Raw genomic sequence first — 24,430 nt, 5'->3', positions numbered from 1 at the left:
ATGTTGATATTATACAATACTATACGTATATTTTGTGCATTTCTGAGTTTCTAAACTTTTTCTGTGTCATCTGCTGGCCTTCACATATCTGTTGCAGCTTCCACAACACCCCGCCAAATTCCTATTTAATTTCTTATGCCATCTTGAGACATATAGAAATTGCAATGAGTAAAGTTGTGACGTGGAAGGGATAACTGTATAAGCTTCTTGAGGACAAGGACCACCCAGGTTTTCTGTTTATAGTCCCAGAATTTGGCACAATGTCATGCATATAGAAGTGGTTGTTGAGTTGGATGCAACTGAATTCTCTCCAGCGTTATCGGTAACCTACTGGGAGTGATTCAGGATAATAATGTAGGAGATAATACAAATTTGATTTGAAAATAGAAGTAGAATAAAACTTGTTTATCAGAGTAAGAACTTCTTTTTAGGAACAGTTATTACTTGTTACTTGTAAATGCTCCTGTTTAAAAACGCAAGTGGGAAACACAAATGGGGAAGAATCTCAATTCAAACAATATTTAGCATTGTGGTAGATGCAAAGGAGACTGAGATAAAATGGTAAATCTCTTCTTGTCATCTCATACCTAAAGCAAGTATGGTTACTTTAATGTGTTCAACAACTATGGAACAATATAGTGAATTTGTAGATGGCTCAGAATAGTATGAATGTATATAACCCTCTAAGGAAAAACTAAAGAAACTGGAATAATTTAGGCTGGGAAAAGGCAGACTGACAGAAAACAATAGACAACTATAGATGCATAGTCTTTTTTCTAGCAGCTTGGCATAGTAGATAGTGGGCTGGCCTCAGAGCAAGAGAGATGTGGGCTACTGCCCATGTGACCTTGGTTAAGTCACTTAACCTCTGTGTTTTAGGCAACTCTCTAAAGCTACAAATGGAGAAGACACCAGCCTGCATTGGTAGAGGAAATATCCTCACTGGATAGTTACCAATACTGATGAAATTACAGGTGTTGTTACTATCCTTGTTTAGAAGACATTCTCTCCTTTATAAAGAATAGAAAAAGAGGGGGGTTAATAGGTTTAGAGGGACCTTGAAAGTTATTTAGTCCAATCTCCTCATTTCAGTGAGGAAACTGAAGTTTGCAAACTTTCCCATGGTAACACACAATATGTAGCAGTGATGGGAATCCAATCCATATTCTTTGCCTGCAAACCCAGCATTCCTAATGCTTCTTAGACAATAGTAATAAGGAATTTGTATTTGAGTCATGGAAGAACTTTTGGACAAGGAAGTTGTTTCACTAGAGATGCTTGTATGGATTTAAAAAGTAAGTTTAATCTGATCAATGGATTAGATTATGTCTTCAAGGCCTGTGCAAGGGCCTGTGTTTAAGACCATAGCATAACTGTCAAGACAGATCAGGAAGCTATCTGAGGGCCTCTGCGATCTAATACCACTCACTTAAATTATGGCATAACTTTAAAACTTCCATATTAATTGCCACTTCCCCAGCATGCTGCTTATGTTCAATAGATCCTTTAACTTCATATCCTACCCCTGATAGCAGGAGAATAAAACCCGAAAAGGAAACAACACAATGATGTAGAGGAGACATGAAGGCAGCTAGGTGACTCAGTGTGTAGAGTGCTAGACTTAGAGTCAGGACTGAGTTCAAATCCAGCCTCAGACATCTACTAGCTATGTGACCCTAGGAAAGTTACTTAATCTCTGTTTGCTACAGTCCTCATCTGTAAAAAGGAGATAATAATAGCATCTGCCTCCCAGGGTTGTTGTAAGGATCAAATGAGTGTTTAACACAATGTCTGGTACATAGCAAGTGCTGCATAAATGTTAGCTATTAGCTATTATTAAAACTAAGTTAGTATGTTCCATAGGGATCCTTATGTCCAGTTTAGTGGCCCCTGTTTCTTATTGAGCTTGATTTCACTGGTATATGTGATAGACTCTACAGGTGAGAAACTTAGGGCAAGGAGACTAATTAAGAGGTCATTCTAATAATCCATGTGAGAAATAATAAGGATGGTGCCTGTGTGAGTAGGGATAAGAGGATGGATGTGAAAGATGTTGTAGAGGTAGGACCAATAAGACTATTTAGCCATTGATTGGCTAGGTAGAGTGAGGAAGAGGGAGGAATCTAGGGTGACTAAGGATGTAAGGTTGGACTTTGGAGTCCACAAAAATAGGGAAATGGAGAAACAGGGAATTTCAACTTATTCCATATGGCTATGAGTCATCAATGTCTCAATCTTTGAGGGATCAAAATTTCAGGTAATTCAAAAGGCATGGAGAAATGGACAGTGGATATAAGTACACTACATCCTATTACTCTCAATGCCTTCCACTCAAGAAGTAAGAGATATCATGGAGTAATTGTATAATCAGAAAGAGAGGTGGGGCTGGTCATGTGGAGAGAGCAAGGTATAAAAGATAGGCTACTTTAGGGATGTATTAGTACAGAACAATTAAAGACCCAGAGGAAGGCACCAAGCAAGTTAGGTAGATTCTTTTTCAGAGGATTTTTGGGAGGACGTGATCACAAGTATAATTAGTAATTTTGGCACTTAGGGAAAGTGACACAAAATATGCTCTGTGGAAGCAGCATTGAAATACATCATCAAATCAACTTTTTAAGGCAAATTTAATTGTTGAAATGGGTTGAAGGAGATGGAAAGCAAGGTGGGGCTGGGCCAAGGATGGCTCACCTGGAGTGTAGCCTAATGGAGAGGAAGTATGTCATCTTATTTTAACTAATCACTCTCATTAACTAGGCCCTCAGTTCAGCTGTTTTTATGTTGCCAGTACCCTCAAAAGTTTGGTCCTCTGGGGTAAAGACTTCATTCTACCCAATTAATTTATAGAAGAATCACTACAGAATAGGTTTTGAAAGAAATGTCCACTGAGGAAATCAGGGGTCCACAGAAATATTGAATTATTAGCCATCAAAAGGTGTTAGCACATCAAGTAACTCTGCCTGGCAAAAAGTAATTGGCAAAATGGTAAGTAGGGATGGAAGCTAAACCTGTGATTTCATTATCTTCCTCATTAAAGAAATTCCTTCTACCAGTACAGGTAGGCACCTACTTGTCTCTGCAACCTTTATTCTTTTAGGGAACTCTCAGTGAGAAAATTCCCTCTACCAGTGCAAAATATTTGATAACTTACACTATTAGAGAGTTACCAGGGTCACTGAGAAGTGAAATCACTCGCCCAGATTGCGTGGCAGTATGTGTCAGAAGCAGGAATGGAATGGAAGTCTTCCAGACGGCAAACCCAGCTCTGTATCCATAGGACCTTGGCCCTCTCACACCTGAGACAGATTCTATATACAATAGATACCATTTGTTTTTGCCTATATTTGGGTACACTCTTTTCAAGAGTAATCCTTACTATGGGTTTTTAAATCTGTCACATATCTTTTGGTATGCAAAAAGCTCCTAACTAGAGTAGTCTAACTAAAATAAATCCAAATTTACTTTTAAGCTTCTTAAACTCATGCTAGTATTTTCTCCTTAATACTGACCTCCTGTTAATTACTTAAATTACTTAAACAAAATTTTAAAAATTTACACTAACGCCTAACTTTCTAAGTAGACGGGTGAAAAAAATCATTAGACTAAACTATGGCTGAGTATATGATGCCAAGAAAACCAATAAATTAATAGAGGGGAAAAATCAGTTTACTGGAAAAAGCAATCCAACTGTCATTTAAGGCTGTGTAGACTAAAGAACAGTGAACAAAATTAGTACTTTTCAAAAAGTTGGTTTTATAAGATACAATTTGTTATTTCAAGATAATATTTAGTCTCCAAATTGTCATAATGAAGATTAAATAACTTGGAATACTATTCACTTCTTACTTCTAACTAAATGTCTAATTTTCTTCTGAAGCAGTTGCCTTAACATGATGGCATGTGGTAATGTTGCTCTATACATTTATAATGTATCGTCGGTGTAAAACTCTGGTCAAATACGATGGTTAGTGTTGGTACCAGGCTCCCAGAGTTAATAACGGTCATAATCATAATAATGATCATAACATAAATGTTAATGGTGAACTATTAATAGGAAATGTCTTTTTAGAAGGGAGTTTAGATATTATTAGAGTCTTGTATCAAAACAAAATGTCAATAAATTTAACATAATGATATAAATTAAATAGGCACACGTCAATAAAAATAGACATACATGTAATGGGAGTCAAAGGCAAACACAGACCCCATCAGCTTGCTTGAATGTGGTGACTTCCCCACATGGAGAAGCTGGGAGGCCTGCTTCCTGGAGGATCATTATGATGTGTAAGAGAAGTGTCTTGGAGAGACCATGGAGCACACTTAACATTCTGTAACTTGTTCTTGTCTGCTAATCACATTGTTGACATGAAGCTCTTTGATAGTCTATGGAGAATTTAAAAAGGCATCTCAGCTTCAGCTCCTTTTTCTTGGCCCCATTCACTCTCTTCATTGCATTTGGTGACTCCACTCACAGCATCTGGTTAGAGGCTATGATGTACAGGTAAAGGTCTTTGGAGCTTCTTCCTCTCTGGGGCCAATGGCTCTGAGAAACAAGCCTTGGTCCTTAGCCTTTTCGTTTGTTCATTTCCATTCTGTTTGAAGGAAGGAGTGTCTCTGACCTTGAGAGTTTCAAAGGTTAGGAGAGGGAACCACAGGAATCCAAGAGTCACAATCAAGGCTGGATTTTGTAGCTAATGAAGCATTGATCCCCCAAGCAGCAAGGAGCAATTTTTGGAAACTACCTTTAGAACCCCAGTCCAGCAGAAGGATTCATCTGGCAGGCAAGCCACATCCAGACATGAACTTGGTTGGATCAATGGCATGTGGGAATTGAACTGTTATGAGTCTAATCTTCTCTCCCATTCCCCTCATACCCCAACCCCACTGAGATGTTCTAGGGGAAATTATGTCCTTAGGTGTTGAAGGGGATGTTTGTTTATTTCCTCTTGCTATATCTTTATAAAATCTAATTGATGTTAAGTGGTTAAATGAAACTGGGGTTCTAGTAACAGCCCCTAACAACAGAGGGAACACAGATGGGTAGCTTAAGCAAATGGCAGTAGAGAAGAGAAGCCCACAAATCTCTTGGGGTTTTAAGGTACCCTGTAGCTGTAGCCTGTCTGGCTATAGAATAAAAACTGGAGCTTACACATTAAATACATACACACATTAAGAAATGCATTCATAAAATGTACAAATATATATGTATATACAACGGAACCTCTTCAACAAATGCTCTCCAATGGCAATGTGTGCATATATATACATATAATCATAGATAGCATATATAATTACATATATCATACACACATGTGCACACATATGTATATGCATGTGTATATATTTTTTCTTTCTATATATTAATACCATAGAAACATGGTCCGCACAAATACTGCTAGCTTAATGTTCAGACCCATTATAAATGCCAGCAATGCTTTTCTGGACCATATTGTCCAAAGTGTAATTTTTTAACTTAAACTGTAAAATCAACTAACATGGTAGAATTTCTGATAATGAGTATCTTCGTGATAAAAAGAAAAAAAATACCACTGTTTTTAATTTAACCTTCAATCAAAATTGTGCCAGTCAGTGTGCATTTATTAAATGCCAACTATGTGCCAGGCACTGTGTTAACTGCTAGGGATAAAAAGAAAGGCAAAAGACAGTCCTTGTCCTTGAGAATCTCACAATCTAATGTGACCAAAGTTAAGTGATTTCTACACTACTCTAACCATTTAATTCTGGTTCATGAGGGCAGTCTAAGCAAGCCAAAACAAAGAACCAGTGTTGTTCTCACCTTGTCTTCAAGCTGTTTGTATTGCTAGGACCACAAAGTTAGTCAACAAGTATACCAAGCATACTAGAGACATAGGGGGTACACTGGATAGAGTACTGGACCTGGGGATAGGAAGACCTAAGGTCAAATCCAACTTCAGACATTTACTAACTGTATCACCCTGGGCAACTCACTTAATCTCTGACTGCTTCAGTTTCTTGATCTGTCAAATGAAAATACTAATAATAGCATCTATTTTCCAGGGTTGTCATGAAGATAATGAGATAATAATTGCAAACCTTAAAAACTATGGAAATATTATCATATTAACATAATAGTATTATATGAGTACTGGAAATACTAAGACACTGAATGGCAAATATTAAATATATATGTATGTAAATATATGCATATTAACAATAATAATTGTTATTATACACTTAATGTCTGCTAGGTAGCGTGGTAAGCCCTGGGATACAAAGAGAGATAAAAACAGCTCCTCTCCTCAAGGTGTATGTTCTAACCAGAGACAACATGCAAATAACTATATTTATGCAAGATGTATATGCAATGGATCAAAAGAAATCTCAAGATGTTAAGGAACTAGCTGAGGAAGGGGACCAGATAAAGCCTCCCAAAGAAGTAAGATTTAAGTTGAGTCTTGAAGGAAACCAGGGAAACTTAGGTAAAGACGAATAGAAAGAGCATTCCCGGGCATGACAGTTGGTACAGAGAGACAGGAGAGGGGGTGTCATGTGTGAGCAACAGCAAGTAGACCAGTGGATTGTCCAGTGTGTGGAGGGGAGAGGACGAAGAACACTAGAAAGCTTGGAAAGAGCCAGATTGTGAAGAGTTTTAAATACAAAATAGAGGGTTTCATATAAGAACCTGGAGATAACAAAGAACCACAGGAATAATTTGTGGTGGGAGGGGGATGTGTTCAGACTTATACTCTAAGAAAGTCACTTTGGCAGCTGAATGAAGGATGGATTGGAATGCAGAGACTAAAGACAGAGAGACCAATCAGAAGGCTATTGCAACAGTCCAGATGAGATGTGACGAGCGCCTGTACTAGGGTGGTGTCGGTGTCAGTGAAAACAAGCAAGAAATGTTGCCATGGTAGAAATGATACTATTTGGCAACAGATTACATATGTGCCGTGAGTATGAGTGAAGAATCAAGGATGACACCGAAGAGGCTGGTTACTGGGAGAATGGTAGCACCTGGACAGTTACGGGGAAGTTGGGAAAAGGAGTGGAATTAGGGGTGGGGTGGGTTGATAAAGGAAATCTGTTTTGTATTTATAAGAAGTCCCCCATAAGGCTTCAGCAAAAGCTGACATTCCAGAACCAGGATGAATTGTGAAAAAGGATAGGCTAGAGTTGGGGTTCAGAAGTCACTTGTTATATTTAGGCTAGAGATGGAAGATGGGAGAGGTATTGCCTCTTTGTCCTGGTTCAGAAGTCACTACTCCACCTTGCCTTAGGGTGATTAGTTTCAATTTAGTCATTTCTGCTTCCCAGCTCCTTTGAGAATCATATGTAAATGAGTGGCTGGGGACAATGAGAAGAGATCAGCATGTGCCAAGGCAATCAAGTTCATGGTCTTGCTAGTTTCTTCATATACAATTGAACTATTCAAACCTGAGAGCTTTCCTAGAGTGGGGAATGTCTATTTTGCCTCTGAAGACACATTCCAGTGTCTCTTTAGTCTTTGCTAAAAGCCTTTACTGAACTGTCACTGGGCCATGTTTAGTTTGAGACACCTATGAAGACAAAGAGTTCAAGATGTCTCAAAGGCAGTTGGTGATGCTTGACTGTAGCTCATAAGTGAGACTGGGGCTAGATGCATAGATCAGGGAATCATTTGTAGAGAGATAAAAATTGAACTCATGAGAGCCAGTGAGATCACCAAGTGAAATAATATAGAGGAAAAACATAAGTGTCTATTAAGTGACTGCTATGTGTCAAGCCCTGTGTTAAATGCTATACAAATATTATCTCATTTGCTCCTTTCCACAGCCCTGGGAGGTAGGTGCTATTATTATCTCCATTTTACAGTTAAGGAAACCGAGGCACACAGAGATTAAGTGACTTTTTCAGGGTCACTCAGCTGTAGGTGTCTGAGGCAGGTTTTGAACTCAGGTCTTCCTGATTGCTGTCAGGGTGCGCTGTTCACTGTGCCACCTAGCTGGCTCTTCTCTACAGGGAAAAGTGAAGAGGAACCAGAAGAGATCTTTGGGGGACACCCATAGTGAATAGGTGTGCTATGGCTTATGAAAAGGCAATTTGCTCTTGGATTCCCTTTAACTGTTCTTCCTCTTATTTATTTTATTTTCCAATAGGAATTGCTTATTTGTTGTTACTGTGCTTGCTTTTCAATCCAGAGCTCTCTCTCTCGAGAGAAACAACCACAGATTTCTTAGGAATTTGACCATTTTGAATATATACCTGGAGTCCCACAAGGAGCTGCTAGCTATCACACACAAACCAGTCCATTTATGTCCATGCATATGAACAAGAAATAATTGTTTGGCATCAGAATTTATGTTTCACATATAAATGACTGGGTCTATTACATATAGTCTTACATGAATAAAAGAGTTATTTCCTTGGTCAAAGACTAGGTCTTAAAGGAATTCCCTTATCTCAGGGATGGGGAACCTGCTGCCTCAGGGCAACATGTGGCCCTCTAGATCTTCAAATGTGGCCCTCTGACTGATTTCAACCTTCCCAGAACAAATCCCCTTAATAAAAGGATTTGTTCTGTAAAATTTGGACTCAGTCAAAAGGCTGCACCAAAGGACCTGGAAGGCTACGTATGGCCTCAAGGCTGTAGGTTCCCCACTTCTGCCTTATCTCTCTCTGCCTCAAGTCCCTCCCAGATCCAGTCCATCCTCCATTCAGTAACCAAAGTGATTTTCCTAAAGAACAGGTAGAACCATGTCACCCTCCACTCAGTAAGCCTCAATGTTTCCCTATCACCTCCAGGATAAAATATAAAAAATCCTGTTTGGTATTCAAAGTCCATCATAACCTATCCATTTCCCAACTACACACACACACACCACACACATACCCCCCCCACCCCTACTTTCCAGTCTTTCTCCCTACCAGGAACATTGGCTTCCTTACTATTCCTTGAACAAAACACCCCATCTCTCCACTCCAGGCCTTTTCTTTGGCTTCTCCCATGTCTGGAATGCTTTCCCTCCTCATCTTTCCCTCCTGGCTTCACTGGCTTCTTTCAAGTCCCAATTAAAATATCATCTTCTACAGGAAGCCTCAGGAAGGCTTTCCCAACCCTCTTAATTCTAGTGCCTTTGTTCTTTGAATGGTTCTATATTTTTCCTATATATAGCGTATTTGTACATACTTGCTTGTTACCTCCTCTATCAGACTGTGAGCTCTTTGCGGGCAAGGATTGTCTTTTGCCTCTTTTTGTACTCCCACTGCTTAGCACAGTGCCTGGCACATGGTAGGCTCTTAGCAAGTGTTTACTGACTGACTCTCTCCTACCCCTATGATTATTATAACTGCAAAGGCAACATTAATCCAGGGCAAAGAACTAAGTGCACATTTTCTATCACCAGTTGAAATACATTCACTATTGTTGACAGTGTGCCAAAAGGTTTTTTCAAATTATTACCAATATAAAATTTCCTATACTGCATGATCAAATAGTTTTATCAGCAGAGCATGTTTCAAACAATATATGTATGTACATGTATGTGTATATAAACACCCATGTATGTACATATATAAACAATGCGTATATATACACACACACACATATGTATATATTTGCAGTACCATGCATAAAGTTTTTATTGCTAAGTTATAATGTAATTAAAGTTCTGTTGATCCTTGCTCTCATGAATCATTCAGTTTTGTGGTTAAAATATCAAGGTCTAAAAGAATGTGTTTGCCTCTCAATGGCTATGATTACTGGAGGAGATGACATCTGAGTCCTAGATTGCAGACTGGTTCTTTGGCTTTTTTTGGACTATTTCAAGGTGAGGGAAGACTTCTCTTTCCTTCTCTCTCAGCATTGCTAAGTTTAAGGCAAAGCTTATTTTAGGTGATGTTTGGGCCTGTTTGAGAAAACTCCATCTCAAGGAATTGCCATGACAGGGGGTGCTAGCTGTGTGATAGTATCACAAAGGCCTATTTCTCAAGCCAGCCTACAGCCTCTACAGCAAAATTTTCTCACTGATATCAGACCAACCATGTCCATATAGAGCCTAGTCAGCAGGTTTCCTAGGCGTGCATTACTTTCTGCTGATATTCCACTAATTAATACACAATATATTTATCCTACTAATTAATACACAATATATCTGAAGAAAAGAATAAGCATAATTTTACATACCTTCGATGAGAAGCATAATTGCCAGTAATATGTCCAGAGCCATCACAACCGGGGGTAGGACACCTATAATTAAAATTGTAAATGGCATCATTTACTTGGAAAAAAGTAAAAATGTTTAAACAATTAAGTTCTAAAAATGCACTTCCTTGGTGAGTTCTCAAAGACCTGTTCTGCTAATGTCTCACCTATCTCTGTAAAGACAGTGCCTGACAGAACCAAAGTCTGAAGCGTAACTCAATAAAAATAAAGCACAACTTCCAAATACAAACCTTGGGTTAAATTCCTTCTCCCAGGATGCTATCACAGTTCCAAAGAGGAATGTGCAGGAGAGAGCATTGTGCAGCTCTCTGAGCACAGAACAATTTTATTTCTCTTAGATCATCAAACTATCTGATTTTGAACAACAACAAATGAGAACCCCCAATGTAGCCAAATTTTCTCATGGATACTTTCAGAAGCAGTGTGGCATAGTCAACAGAGGGCAAGATTTGGAGTCAGGACCTGGGTCAAGTCCGGTCTCTGATTGGCACTAGTGTCAACTCTCTAAGACTCTAAGTCAGGTATTCTAATCACAAAGGAGTTGTAGAATTACATCCAGATGTGTGGAGGGAGTTTTCATACTGGGAGATTCCAACGGAAGAAATCACAGATACTAACCATGTCGTAGTCTCTTTAATTTAGTAGAATGCAGTTCTAATAGGGGTTGTCCTTATGCAGAACTGGATACGCCACAGGTCAAATCTTGACCCTGGTATAACAACAATGCGGCTACTTACTTTAAAAGCCTCATGTAACAGCTTGTAAAGCAGGTGTTACTCTTGTCCCTAATCTCCACTATTATAAAGGAATCTAGTTGTACTTAGTCTAACGTTTGAAAAACAATACAAAAGGCCCTAAGGTGTTCTGTGACCTAGGTTCTAATGTGGTCTGAAGGAACAAAACTTCATCTTTTCTCAGGCCATCTCTATTGACATAGACCAATTTGCCTTCTAGTTCCTTGAACATGGCATTCCAGTTCCCAGGCTGTGTCATCGCACAGGCTCTCACCTATGCCTAGAATGCTCTGCTCTCTCTTAGTTACCTTGCCTTCCTTCAAGACTCAGCTCAAATCCCACTATCTACATAGCGGGATTTGAAGAACTACCTCTTGCATTACCTTCCAGATATCCTGTATTGATAAATCTAGTTAGTTACATGTTGTCTCCACCATTAGAATGTATGCTCTCTGAAAGCAAGGATTATTTTTTTGTTTTTGCCTTTCCTTGAACCCCAGAACTTAGCTTGTCTTTTAGTAAATGCTTGTTTACTGAGTGATTAACTGGCTTAAGCTGTAGGATGTTAGGTTCTTTGTGTGTAGGACTGTTTTGTTGTTTTTGTATTTTGTCTATGTATTGCCAGGCCTACCCCAGTACTTTGCACACAGCAAAGACTTAGTAAATGCTTGTCGAATGTAATGTAAATTGAGTTAGTTGGTTTTGTTTTTCTCACTGATCAGTTGTGTCCACCAAATTGGTTTGTGATTTCAATTTTGGTTAAAGTATTTAACCAAGCTACTCTTTCATAACCTTTGTCGTCCAGAAATATATTTAGAGCATACTATCCCATATAAATGATGTAAACTTTGGAGTCAGCAACCAAAAGCCCGAGACCAAGGCTTTTTTGGTTTTTCATTTGTTTTCTATCACTGCCATGGGTAATCTAATGATTTACGGACTGTCTCACTGACAATAAGTTAGCAATACAACAGTCTCACAACACTCACCATGAAACATACTGAGATCAGTTTTAGGGCAAAACATGGTATTTTTCCCTAGTTTCACTTCTGGCCCTAAATGACAGTGATACTAAACAATATCACCACCTAGTGGTGGAATTGTAACTTAGCATTTTCCCTAGGCTGAGCACCTGCTTTTATCACAAAAGTAAATATATGTGTGTGTTTGTATATATGTATACATATACATGTATATACACACACATAAATGTAGATATATTTACTTGGTCGGTTTAAAATTATCAATTATCTTTGTGCAGATCACGAGAGCTTTGTATTGACTTTCTAAATAGAAAGGCACACTTGATATCAAATATTGAGAACAGGCCAGTGGAAATAACAGCTTGAGGCTTTGATAGCTAGGAGCCTCATTTCTCAAGATGAGAGGGTAACTTTTAATGAGCAAAATAGAAAGTAAAATGGAACACAGACCAATTTTAGTTACACAAATGCCATGTTTTGACATAGGGATGTGTGAAAGCCTGTTGTAATTTTAAACTGCTCTAAGTCATGTTCAGTCTCAAGCAAGGGAATGGAATCCTAGATCTCACAGGATACTTGTCATATCATCTTGAATATCTGAGCTTAGTTAAGGGCCAGTCCCCAGAGCGGGGGTAACAAACAGCTAAGTGGAAATGATTTCCCTAGGCAGTCTTTCTGGAAGCCAGTAATAGGCAAATGAGAAATGGGTTTCACATTAATACATTTTTGTATCAAGTGGAGAAAAGGTTAAAAGTGATCAAAAATAAAGGCAGGGAAGAGGAAAAAGCAAACAGGGATTAAAAAAATAGTAATACACACATTGGTGAGAGGATATTTTAAAAATGGGCGTAAAAGACCAGAGTTTGAACACTCACCCAAGGTTTGGTACACATAAACACATACAAACACACAGATTTTGAAAAAAAAAAGGCTTAGTAGCCTATTTTCAGAATAATTTATTTGGTAGAATTCAACTGGTCATTCCCCCTCCCACTACCCATATTTGTTTGAGGGTATAAGCACAGCCTCCACATATGTGGGTTGCTCTCCCAAGTGGGTAATTACCTACAAACACATGGCCTTCAGCAGAGGAAAAGCTGTAACTAATACAAGTCATCGTTCCTTAGCAGAAACTGTGACCTTATAAAAGTTGTGTTCTGAGAATTTACTAAAAAGGGGGGAACTGTTTCTTAGCAACTAGTCATTTATATTTGACATTAATTTTTTTAAAAAACATTCCCTTTAGCTCTTTCAAATTAAAATACTTATTCCAAATCTATTCATTTTAATATGAGCAAAAAGATCTTCAGAAATATTCACTGGATTTTCCCATTGCTATTTACAGGTGTTTGTAATATAATACAATGCAGGGGTTATGATTTGCAATACATAATATTAGACCATATTATAACATATACTATGTGATGCCATATTTTGCTTGTACAATATATTAATACATTATCGTATTGCAATAGAGTTATAATATAGAACATATTGCATTGTCAGAGCAGATGAATGGGTGGAGAGAGTTTCCTCACCAGCAGTATTCTTTATCAAAAGTTTGGACTAAGTATCTACTTATTGGTTGGACCCTGTACTCTCAATGGTTTGGGGAACTCTGTCCATGCAGAATAGCGGAGTCGTGCAGAGTTGCCTAGGAGGGCCAGGAGGTATTGGCCCATGCAAGGAATCCATTCCCCCTTTCTTGGAATGCAGGCATACACTCCCTATCCCCCTTTGTCTGTTAGAATGTCTAGCTTCATTCAGTACTTTGTTCAAACATTTCCTTCTCTAAATGAAGCCTTTCCTGACCCCCCCACCCCAGAGTGCCTTCCCCTGAAAAGAAATCTATTTCTTATGTCCCAGAAGTGCTTGATAATGCTTATTGACTGACTGCCTGACATAAGCAGTAGAGTGTGTTAACTCCTTTGTGTCCGAGGATGTTGTCTTTCATCTCTCTATTGCTAGCGCCTTCCCTAGTATGGTGTCAATAACAAGTGCTCAGTAAATGCTTATTCCATGTAATATAACTAAATGATCTGTTTTTACTTTCATAATTAGTTACATATGATGTCTGTACTTATTTTGTTATATATGTTGTCTCTACTGCTAGCTAGACTGTAAACCCTTTAAGGGCATAGACTTTGTTTTTTTGGCAGGGCCATTGGGGTTAAGTGACTTGCCCAAGGTCACACAGCTAGTACATGTGTCAAGTGTCTGAGGCTGGGTTTGAACTCAGGTCCCCCTGACTCCAGGGCTGGTGCTCTACTCACTGCGCCACCTAGCAGCCCCAAGGTCACAGACTTTGAACGTTTTGTCTTTTTATCCACGGCACCTGGACCAGTGCCCAGCATCTTTAGCAGACCTGCTATTTCACTGTCTGAGGGATCTTCTGGTGAGGAGGAAATACCAATGCAGATCAGCACATGGAAGCACTGAGTAAATGCAATGCAGGTGATTGCTCATGGTCATATGTAGCCAGTATGTCTCAGAGATAGAACTTGAACTCAAGTTATTCTGATTTCAAAGTGCTGATCCTCACTTCAGTGGTATTATGTTGTTTCTCATGTATAAGACTGCATACAAACAATACATACACATATATGCAAATATATGCACACACATATATTATACAGAAACTATGCGCCAAATACAGTTATGTAATAATATATAATGTAATTTATATAATTTATAACTATATATGGGCAGCTAGGTGGTACAATGGATAGAGCACTGGGCCTGGAGTCAGGAAGACTCTTCTTCCTGGGTTCAAATCCAGCTTCAGACACTTACTAGCTGTGTGACCCTGGCAAGTCACTTTACCCTGTTTATCTCAGTTTCCTCTTCTGTAAAATGTGCTGGAGAAAGAAATCACAAACCCACTTCGGTTGTCTGTCAAGAAAACCCCAGATAGGGTCAGAAAGGGTTGGACGTGACTGACGATGACTGAAATAACAATCTCTCTCTCTTTCTCTCCATATATATATGTATATATATATATATATAACTTATATATATATATATATACCATATAATTTATAACTACTTCAAATTAAAATGAAGTCCCTTTCCTATTAAATCTCAAAGTACTTTTCATAAGCTTGAATGTTATTTATCAAAACATCTTTTCCTTGCAAAAAACCTAGAAAAAACAAGCAGCTGAAGCTTTTCCCCCCCTCTATCTACTTACAAACGCACAAACTCAACTTGGCTCATCTCCTCAGAATTCTATATGTAGAAATCTGTAGGTTTATGATTTTCCTGAGGATTCCATTATCCCTGCTGATTTTCTTTAGAATAAAGGCATTTTGGGTTTGTTTTTCTAATCATGATTGGAACTCACCCAGTGTGAACTAGACCTCCCTCATGCTGTTGATGCTACAGTTAGCAGACTGAAAAACAAACCCAAAAAGACATGTGAAAATCTGCATTTGCATGAACACTCAGTGGTTACAGTGGAGTGCCAGGGACACTGGAAGATCTCTGCTGTTCTGTACATTTGTTCCTAGCCTCACTCAGAACCAGGGAATATTGATTTCTAAGGATCAGTAATCTATCTTTAGCATCTTCTAACAGTGTGGCGCAGTGGAAATAGGAGCTGGGGTACTAGGTTAGAACCCTGGCCCTTATCACTTCTTGCCTGCTTGCCTCAGATCTCTCCCTACTCCACAGAATATTCTCCACAAAGCCACTAACAAGATTTTGCTAAAGCGTAGGTCTGACATGTTCTGCTACTTAATAAACTTCAATGGTTCCCTTACATATAGGATCAAATATACACTTCGTTCGGTATTTGAAGTACTTCACAGTCCTGTCCTTTCCTATCCTTCCAGTCTACTTCTGGTCTATCCCATATGGAGTTTTCTTGGTAAAGATACTGGAATGGTTTGCCATTTCCTTCTCTAGTTCATTTTACAGATGAGGAAACTGAGGTAAACAGAGTTAAATGACTTGCCCAAGGTCACACAGCTAGTAAGTGTCTGAGGCCACATTTGAACTCAGGAAGATGAGTCTTCCTGATGTCAGGCCCAGGACTCTATCTATTGTGCCAGCTAGGTGCCTCACTTACATATTACATTTTGCCATATTCGCCATAGTTCAGTCATGCTAGTCTATTTGCTAATTCTCATATGCTATACTCCATTTCCTATCAATGCTTTTACACTGTGCCCTTTGCCTGGAATGTTCTCTTGCCTCACTTCTCCCTCTTGGAACCCCTTGTTTTCTTCATGATTTAGCTCAAACACTATCTTCTCTGGGAGGCAATTCTTGGGCTCTACACTAGGTTACTTTTTATCTGTTGCATATGGACTTTGTATATACCTACACATGTACACGTTGGCTCCCCACTTAGAATGTGAGCTCTTTGAGGGAAGGGAGTGTTTTGATTTTGTTTTTCAATCTCCAATGCTTAGCACAGAACCTGGCATATAATAGGTACTTAATAAATGCTTAATCAGTGATTCATTCATTCATTTTCCCTTTAGCAACTGTGTGATCTCTCACCTTCTCTTTCTGGTTTTTAATAAACTATAATTCCTATGATTTCTCATGTAGGAGGAGGTTAGCCTGGATGACCTCTACAACTCCTTCAAGCTTTCAACTCGTGAGGGTTGTAGTTTTTCTGGAGCATATGAACTAAATTCTAGAATTATTCCTTAACTACTTTATCCTATAATCTAGATTTTCAAATGTAATGTCCTTGAAGCAGGTAGGTGGCTCAGCAGATAGGGTGCTGGGCCTATTGTCAGGAAGACCTGAGTTAAAATCTGACCTCAGACATTAGCTGTTTGCGCCTGGTCAAGTCACTTCACCTCTGTTTGCCTTAATCCACAGGAAAAGGAAACGGCAAACCACTCCTTTATTGTCACCAAGAAAACCCCATGCAGAGTATTGGCATGCCATGGCCCACAGGGTCATGAAGAGCTGGACACCAGATGGACAGCAATGGATACCAAAGTCCTTGAAAGCAAGTATAGTTTCATTTTTTTTCTTTGAATCCTCAGAGCCCAACAAAGTTCCTAGCATACCTACTGAAAATTTCAGATTGTTTGCATGCTTCTAGACTTTTGGCATTCAAGATATTCCCTTCCTCAATCTCTGTGTTTCAGGAAAATCTGTATTAAAACAAACAAACAAACACCAAACTCTAATCATATAAAACAGAACATAGATTTAAAACTGGGGAGACCTCAGAAATCATTTATTACAACCTTATTTTATGGGTAAGGAAATTAAGGCCTAATGGGTTTAAGTTACTCTCTGGGCTTCCAGGCTTCAAAGGCAGATTCTTTCTCAACTGTACCTTGCTGTTGAGGGGGCGATTATTTGGATTCTCAAAGGCTTCCTTGACTCAGAGCAATACTCACATTAGTGCTCCTTTATACTTAAAGTGAGTTCCCCTAGTGCATTTAATACCTATTTACAAAAATTCAATTTGTATGTAACTTTTCAAGGGCAGGCAGGCCCATACCCCGTGAAAAATGAAGCCTACATGTGATTACTCTTGGCCCCCTGTGGAGAGGATGCTCTAGGAGCCTGTACTGAGCAGCTTGCTTTGGGAAATAGCAGATGAGGCTAACTGTGTTCCCATAGAAACTGCCCCCTCTTAGTCTCCCATGAAAACCTGTGCAGATTCTCAGCACTGAGGCAGTTGGACCAGCACAGCAAAGTGATTTTTTTCCCTAAAGACTAATTTCAATTTAACCATTCTCTTTGCTCTTTGGTTGTCATCTCAGAACAAGGGTTCTTTTCCTGAGGTACATGGACCGTCAAAGGGCTGATAGATTATAAGGTGTTTGTGAATTTAGATGTGGAAAAAAACATTTTTATGTTCATTCATCTGTAACGGAAACTTAGCATGCCCTTCAATGATGAATTCTTAAAGAAAATTATTTTGAGGAATCCATAGACTTTACCAGATTACCAAAGGGGTCCATGGTGTGATAGATTAAGAACCCTGTCCTAGGATAGTAGAATCCCAGTTTTAGAGGTGGACAGGACCATAGAGATTATCTACTCTAACCTCATCAGCAAATGGAGGCCCAGAAAGATTAAATGACTTTGCCCAAGACTCTGCAGGTAGTGTCATGGTCACTCTGACACAAGGCAGGTCTTTCAACTATAAATTCATTGCACTTTCTACTGCTCCATCCTGCCTTCCATAATCTTGTGGATCATTATTAAATTGTATGCTATTCAAAACAAATGAACAGGACAATAAAACATTACACTTTCCCCCTTTCCCCCACACCTAGTGGTCCTCGGGGATAAAAAAAAATATCGAGGAAGGACAGCTGAATTAAGCAAGCTCGCAATTTGTGTAATTATTGCAAAGGATGTTAAAAAGATAGGAATGAGGAATAATCCTCTCTTCCTGGTCCTACCTCCAGCTATTATTGTGCCTTCATTGTGGCAAGGTGGCCTATTTATTTTAGGTAAACTCTCTAACGTCTTTATTTGTACCTCTTATAAGCAATTAAGTTCTAAGGTGGAGGAAAGTAAGAGCAATAAGCTGGCTGGAAATGTGTATTATGACTTGGTAGAGTGGATAGGGTGTTACATTTGGAGTTGGGGGACCTAGGTTTTAATTCTGCCCTTATTACAATTACAATACTAGCTACGTTACTCTGGGCAAGTCACTTAACTTCCCTCAGAATCGGTTTCTTCATTTGCAAAATAAGGGCTTTGGACCAGGTGGCCTCTCAAATCCCTTCCAACACTACATCTATGATTTTATGAATGGGAGTTTATTCACTTTGTGCAATTATAGGCAAACACACATATGCACGCGCGCACACACACACACACACACACACACACCCCTTTATATTGTGTATTTATTAGCATACATTTGGGATAGTGTAGGGATGGAGGAAACATTCCAGCTTCCATTTAGAACTAGGGGTCATATGCTGCCCACAATATTCCTGAGTGCAGCCTGAACCAGATTAAAGTGTAACTGAGAGACACTTAACAAAATAAATAAAAACACAATAGAACACAGAGAATGTCAATATGTAGGTTTTTTTCTAAGCTGATATGCAGCCAGGAGGGATTCTTATGTATAGCTTAATGTCCCCCATTTCAGCTAGGTGGCTCAGTGGATAAGAGTACTGGGCCTAGAGTCAGGAAGACTCAGACTTCCTTAGTTCCAATCTGATCTCAGACTTACTAGCTGTGTGACCTTGGGCAAGTTACTTTACCCTGTTTGTCTCAGTTTCTCATCAGTAAAATGAACTGGAGAAGGAAACAGCAAACCACTGTAGTATCTTTGCCATGAGGCATGGCATGAATGAGGTCATGAAGAGTTGGACATGACCAAACAACAACAAAAATTTCTATTTGAGTTAGACATCACTAGGTTAGGGTAATTAGGATTTTTAGCTTTTACTTTATGAAAGTAGATTATTTCTAAAATACACTATAAATATTTTCTTATATTTTTTTTTTGAGGCAGCACAGCATAGTGGATAGAGAGCAGATCTTAAAGCTAGGAAGACCTATGTTCAAATCCCAATTCTGACACATGCTGGCTGTATGTCAGGCGAGTCATAATCTCTCAGAGCTCTTATCAACTCTCTAAGACAATAAATGACAGCAAAGGCAATGCCCTACACTGGTAGAGGAACTTTCTTCACCAAGGAATTATGTATATCAATAAAATCATAAGCTGAATTTCTATCTCCCATCTTATGTTTTATGTTTATATACGTGTATGTTTATGTTTACATACATATGTTACTCTTTCCTGCTCCTTTCAGAGGCCAATCCTTTATAATAAAGATTAAAAAGAAAAAAGCAAACAACTAAAATTAACCAATATACCAAAAGCCTAACATTATTTTTGGTGTTCTATATTCATAGTTCCCTGCCTCTACAAAGAAGAGAGGAAGGTGCGACCTCATATTTCAAAGAAGATTCTTAATACCTTCTGTGGCTTACTGTGAACTGGTCTATACCTCAAAGTTATCAAAGCACAGGTGTCAAACGATGCATATATCAGGAGTCCTTTCCAATGCATCTATTACTTGGTTTATTTTGGTCATCTAATGTCAAAAGTACCTTGATATTTACATAGGAATAATTTTCAAAGGTTGTTGACTTTGGCTTTCAGCAGACTTAAATGTTTTTCCCAATTTGGACAGGGGCCCGTCTAGCACACCTAACTATACAGAGCTGATTTCCATATACAGACCATAATAAACATTGTGTCATCTAAAAACAATGTGCATGTATGTGTATAAAAAGGGATGGTTTCATATTTTCATATGTAAGGGGTCACAAAAATATGAATCAGATATTTGGATGAGACTCTAATTCAGCTCAGTTCCCAAGTCCATCTCTGATTTGTCCTTTGGTCTTCTTACCTCTTTATGGTTTTGTATCATATGATGTCATAGCTAGGAAGGACCTTCAAGATCACCTCATTCAGTACCTTCTCATAGGTGAGAAAATTGAGGTGTGGACAGGCAAATTTGCCCTGGGTCACAGGTAAAGTTCGAACATTAGCCAATGTCTTTTGAGTCAAGTCCAGTTCCCTTCTAATATATACCACAGCTGGCTTGCCAACCTACAAATCTATAAATTTGTTTAATCTGGCAATCTCATTTGCATTACTGTTTATTCACAGGAAGACCTAGAACAATTTCTATCCTGTCCTGCCTTATAAAAACATTTTCCCATTTTTCTTTCCAAAAAAAGAATATTATGGACATTAATGAATGCATCTTTAATGCTTTGAGAGTGAATTACACTTAAAGATATGATATTTTTTATTATATACCATAGGGGTCAGAATGCTCCAATACTGGTCAAAATTTGATAATGTAGGTAAAGTACCTTGTTAATTTCAAAGAGCTATTAAAATGCCAGCTATTGTTACAACCTTGGAAATAGCCATCAGTTACTTGTGTGTGTATGTCAAAAGTACATTTTAAGAACATACAGTATCATGGCCTTATAGGTGAAACTCTTTCATAATGGGTAGTTCGCATGATGACTACTTCCTTTGGAAGGGGTCCAAGATCAAGCCACATTCTGCTCTGTAGAAATGGCAGAACATCAAAGAAAGCAGATATGATTTTCCTAAGTAGAAAGAAGCAGAACCAGGTATTTTGATTCTGCATCCAGTGAATTTTCTGTTGCACCACTATTCACATGAGACTTCACAGTGGGTTCAGGAATCAAAACACACTTTAATATTTACATTAAACATCTCTGATAAAAGTCTGACATCTTAGATATGTCAAGAATTGGCACATATATGTGCGTATATACATATGTAATGTGTATATATGTGTATGTGTATATATCTCTCTCTTTCTCTCTACCTATTTAACATGGGCTATTCTGAAACACCGAAGTTGTCAAGTATGGGTAATAGTTTTCAGAAGAAGAAATGAAAGTTATCAGCATTCAATATGGAATCAGAGTGCTCAAATTCAAATTCAAATCCGAGCACTGTTATTTAACATTTACCTCTGTGACCTCAGGCAAACTGCTTAACTTCTCTGGACCTCAGATGCTCATCCTAAAATTAGGAGCTTGAACTAAGGCCTTTCCACATCTAAATCTGGTATACTGTGGGCCACCACATAAAAATTACCATAAGACAAATCATAAGAGAAATCCAAATTAAAAAAATAAATAACTTTGAGGTTTTGCCTCACACCTATCAAATTGGCAAAGATGAAAAAAAATGGAAGTTGTCAGTATTGAAAGGGTTGTGGGAAGATAGGCACATTTAACACACTATTGGCAGAGCTATGAATTAGTCTAACTTCTCTGAAAAAGAATTTGGAACTATGTCAGAAAAGTCACTAAATTATTCAAGCTCATTGATCACACAATTCCACTACTGAACATATAATTCAAGGAGATTAATGATACAAATAAAGGTCCTATACATGACAAAATATTCATAGCTGTACTCTTTTTGGTAGCAAAATCGATGGAAACAAAATAGATTACTACTGATTGGGGAATGACTAAGAAATTATGGCATGGGACCAAATAGGCTATAACAAAAAACAGCTAGAATTATTCAGAGAAAGTTGAAAAAATTTGGAAGAACTGATATGAAACAAAGTAAGCAGAATCGAGAACAAGCTGACCACAATGATGGAAAGGGACATAATAGTAAAAGCCATCAAAACTCAAATCGGTGTGATGACCACCTTTAGCTATGGATTATTGATGACATATACTTCTCTCCTCTTGGTAGAGAGATGGTAGACTCTAGGACAGAGTAGAATGAAGAATATAGAGGGAGATGTGGTCAACGTATTTATTTTGCTTAATTGTACTTTTTACAATGAAATATTCTGTTGGGGGAGTGGCATTAGGAAATACCAGCAATATTTTAAAAGTATCATTACGTAACACTTTTTAAAAAACAGGCACTGTAACTCACCTAGTCCATGTTAGTATTATATGACTTAGAGCTAGCAGGAACCAGAGGGATCATCAGCCCAAGTTAAATAAAATTCACAATTAGTAAATATTTCCTTATTTTGAGACTCCAAATTAGTCTCACAATTCAATGTAAGCAAAATCTATTCTTCTTGTTTTATCATAATTTTCACTCTCACTTTTGGTTCAAATTTACAAAAAAACGGTGAAATTAGCAAATTTTGTCTTTGAGTCATCCTGGGCCTCAGTTCCTTCATATGCGAGATAGAGGTAATAATAGCTGCATTTGCTACCTCTAAGAATAGAGAATGCAATTTCCAAACTTTGAATTATTACAGAAACATGGATTATTACTATAATTATGTATCTGAATCAATCGAATCAAATGAGAACCAGGTAGAATCTGATAAGATTGTTCAAGGCTATAGGACAAACATACCCTTAACCAGCAATGTTTGCACCTGAATAAATGGGAAGGGATGGGGAGAGGCTCCCCTGTGGTGTGGCTGCTGGGGCAGAGGAAATATGTTGTGGGACAAGGCCACCACCAAGGCTAGGGGAAGCAGGGAAGACAATATTTCAGGACAGTGCTCACAGCACCTTCTAAATTTATTGCCCTATAGCAAAGCACTACTTGCCCTGTCCTAGTTGTGGCCTTGATACTAATTAGTTTAGATACTCAGAAAAATAAAAGGATAGGAAAATTCTTTTGAGGTGGAACTTTGAATAAAGTTGGAACTTTGAACAAAAACAACAATAAAAATAATATATTGTAATAATTGAAGGTCAATTGAATAATGACGGTCAGTTACTTTATCAGAGTAAGACATACTGCCCTTTCATTTCTCATACTCAGCACAGAACAAAATACAAAGTGTAAATTAAATGTAAAATATATTTTGAAATTTAAAAAATGAGGAAAAAAAGACAAATGTGGTTCTCTTCTACCCTAAGTAAAATGGCAAAAAGATACAATCTGGCTGCTCCAACAGGGGTTGCAAAGACTTAGAGCTAGGCCAAACCCCTAATTTTATGGATGAGGAAACTGAGTCCCAGAGAGGTTAAGTGATTTGCCAAGGTCACTCAGTTGATATGTAGTAGAGTTATGTGTTGATATTTTAACTGAAAACTCTCCTTTGATTTTATCATATTGTACAATATTCTTCAAATTGAAGCCTGTGGCCCCTTGAGGGCCAGGTCTGGTCCAAAAAAGTATGTTATCAGTTAACTGGAGGTTAGGAATATGGGTTCCATCTCACCTTCACTTCAACAGACAAACTTAGGGTTTGTGTTGACTTTTCAAAGCAGTTATAATCCAATTGCTATGTAGGCATGCAAAGTGGGTACCACAGTGAAAGATCTCTCCTGCCTCCAGATTTCCTGGTAGCTGTGACAGGTGTACCCTGTTTATAATCAGTGAGTGAGAGTCCTTCTTTCCCTCCCCAATCTCCTTTTCATTTTGAGTGGGACAAAGTGAGTCTCAAAGGTTGAGCAGGCCCAGATGGGTTACAATATCATTACATCAGTCTTCTTCCCAAAACCGTGCCTTTTCTGAACTTTCCTATTTCTTTGGAAGGCACCACCATTCTTCCAATAAGCCAGGATCACAACTTTGGGGTCACCTTTGCCTTTTCATTGTCCCTTACCTCATATATCTAATCAAATGTGAAATCTTATCATTTATATTCCACATCTCCTGTCACATGTTTCTTCTCTACTCACACAGTTACCATCTCAGTGCTGGCCCTCTTCTCATCCATCCTGGAATACTGCAACAGCCTTCATACTGTTCTCTTGCATAAAGTCTCACCCCTCTCCAATCTATCCTCACTTGAGCTTAGCCAAAAGACTGAGGAGTGATTCTCCAATCCATCCTGCTGCCACTTGGCTACCAACGGGATAAAGTAAAGGTTTATTCATATTACTTCCCTACTTAATAAATTCCAGGGGATCCCTATGGAGTGTAGAAAAATGTTATAATTTTATAATATAAATATTGACATTATGTAATGATTATTATAATAATCACAAATCTATTTCCTGTATCTCATTTAAAAATTCAATTTACATATAAATTTTATAATGCATACAATTAATGGTCTGGATTTTATTGT

At 38.3% G+C, this 24,430-nt stretch overlaps 1 protein-coding gene across 3 annotated transcripts in view; it reads right to left on the bottom strand.

The window, feature by feature from the left end:
- The window catches only part of MYT1L (myelin transcription factor 1 like), a 314,679-nt gene that overhangs the window by 81,708 nt on the left and 208,541 nt on the right, over positions 1-24,430 (bottom strand). For all 3 annotated transcript variants that reach the window (XM_036751619.1, XM_036751617.1, XM_036751618.1), the window contains one exon: positions 10,148-10,210. In XM_036751619.1, the coding sequence (XP_036607514.1) occupies positions 10,148-10,210 (63 nt within the window). The remainder of the gene's footprint in view (positions 1-10,147; positions 10,211-24,430) is intronic.

Source organism: Trichosurus vulpecula, chromosome 3 (genome assembly GCF_011100635.1).
Source record: "Trichosurus vulpecula isolate mTriVul1 chromosome 3, mTriVul1.pri, whole genome shotgun sequence".
NCBI classification, from domain to species: Eukaryota; Metazoa; Chordata; class Mammalia; order Diprotodontia; family Phalangeridae; genus Trichosurus; species Trichosurus vulpecula.
The sequence above is the reverse complement of the archived record's forward strand: the minus strand, read 5'-3'. Positions and strand labels throughout refer to the sequence as shown.